General features: G+C 58.4%; 1 protein-coding gene across 1 annotated transcript in view; it reads right to left on the bottom strand.

Annotated features, from left to right (window-relative positions):
• LOC119587982 (heart- and neural crest derivatives-expressed protein 1-like) overlaps positions 1–799 on the bottom strand; it is a gene marked incomplete at its 5' end in the record, with an annotated part of 8,094 nt that extends 7,295 nt beyond the window's left edge. Inside the window, 1 exon segment of the mRNA XM_037936702.1 lies at positions 389–799. Within this exon segment, the coding sequence (XP_037792630.1) occupies positions 389–799 (411 nt within the window).

Here is a 799-nt window from a genome sequence, read left to right as displayed (position 1 = left end):
GCTCGTCAGTTTATCACCATATCCATATGTGAAAAAAAACTATGATCTTTGTTGTCTGCGTGTGGACCAGTTTCACAGTTTTTAGTAGACGCCGTCACTTAAATTTGTGTCTCTCTGCGCGGACTGAAAATTTCCTTACTTAGAAATCGGATGGACTTGGTTTTGGCGGGCAAGAAAGTGAGCCGGTGAGAATGGGGTGTTTCGAGGGAGGCGTGAGCTTTTTCTTGTGGTCTGAATAAGTGGCGTTCGAGCTCCCGAAGGCGCGGCGGGTGAGCTAAGTGGGGGTGGTGTGCGGTCGGGTAGGTAAAAATGGCCGGGTGGATTAGTGAGCGGGGAATAGGCCTACGTTATTGCCAGGTAACTGGTAATGAGCAGGGGGTGGACTCACCTTGTCGTGGTCGCCGGAGATGGCCTGGGAAGGCCTGGTTCTGGGCGGCAGATTGGCGCGGAAGGGCTCGGGCGGGGGGGCGGCGGTGGAGTCCTCCGTGTGCAGGACCTCCATCAGGTAGGCGATGTAGGAGGTGGCGAGGCGCAGCGTCTTGATCTTGGAGAGCTTGGTGTCGGCCGGGACGTTGGGGATGCACTCGCGCAACTCCGCGAAGGCGTTGTTGATGCTCTGGGTGCGCCGACGCTCCTTCTTGTTGGCCGACGTCTTTCGTCGGATCACACGCCCACACTCATCTACCAGGTCGTCCCCGTCCCAGTAATGCTGCGGACACGGCGGTATCGCGCTGCCATCACCGTAGGTCACCAGAGGCGGCGGCGGCGCAGGTGGTTGAGGCGAGCAGAAGTCCGGCGT

Source organism: Penaeus monodon, chromosome 23 (assembly GCF_015228065.2).
Source record: "Penaeus monodon isolate SGIC_2016 chromosome 23, NSTDA_Pmon_1, whole genome shotgun sequence".
NCBI lineage: Eukaryota > Metazoa > Arthropoda > Malacostraca > Decapoda > Penaeidae > Penaeus > Penaeus monodon.
The sequence above is the reverse complement of the archived record's forward strand: the minus strand, read 5'-3'. Positions and strand labels throughout refer to the sequence as shown.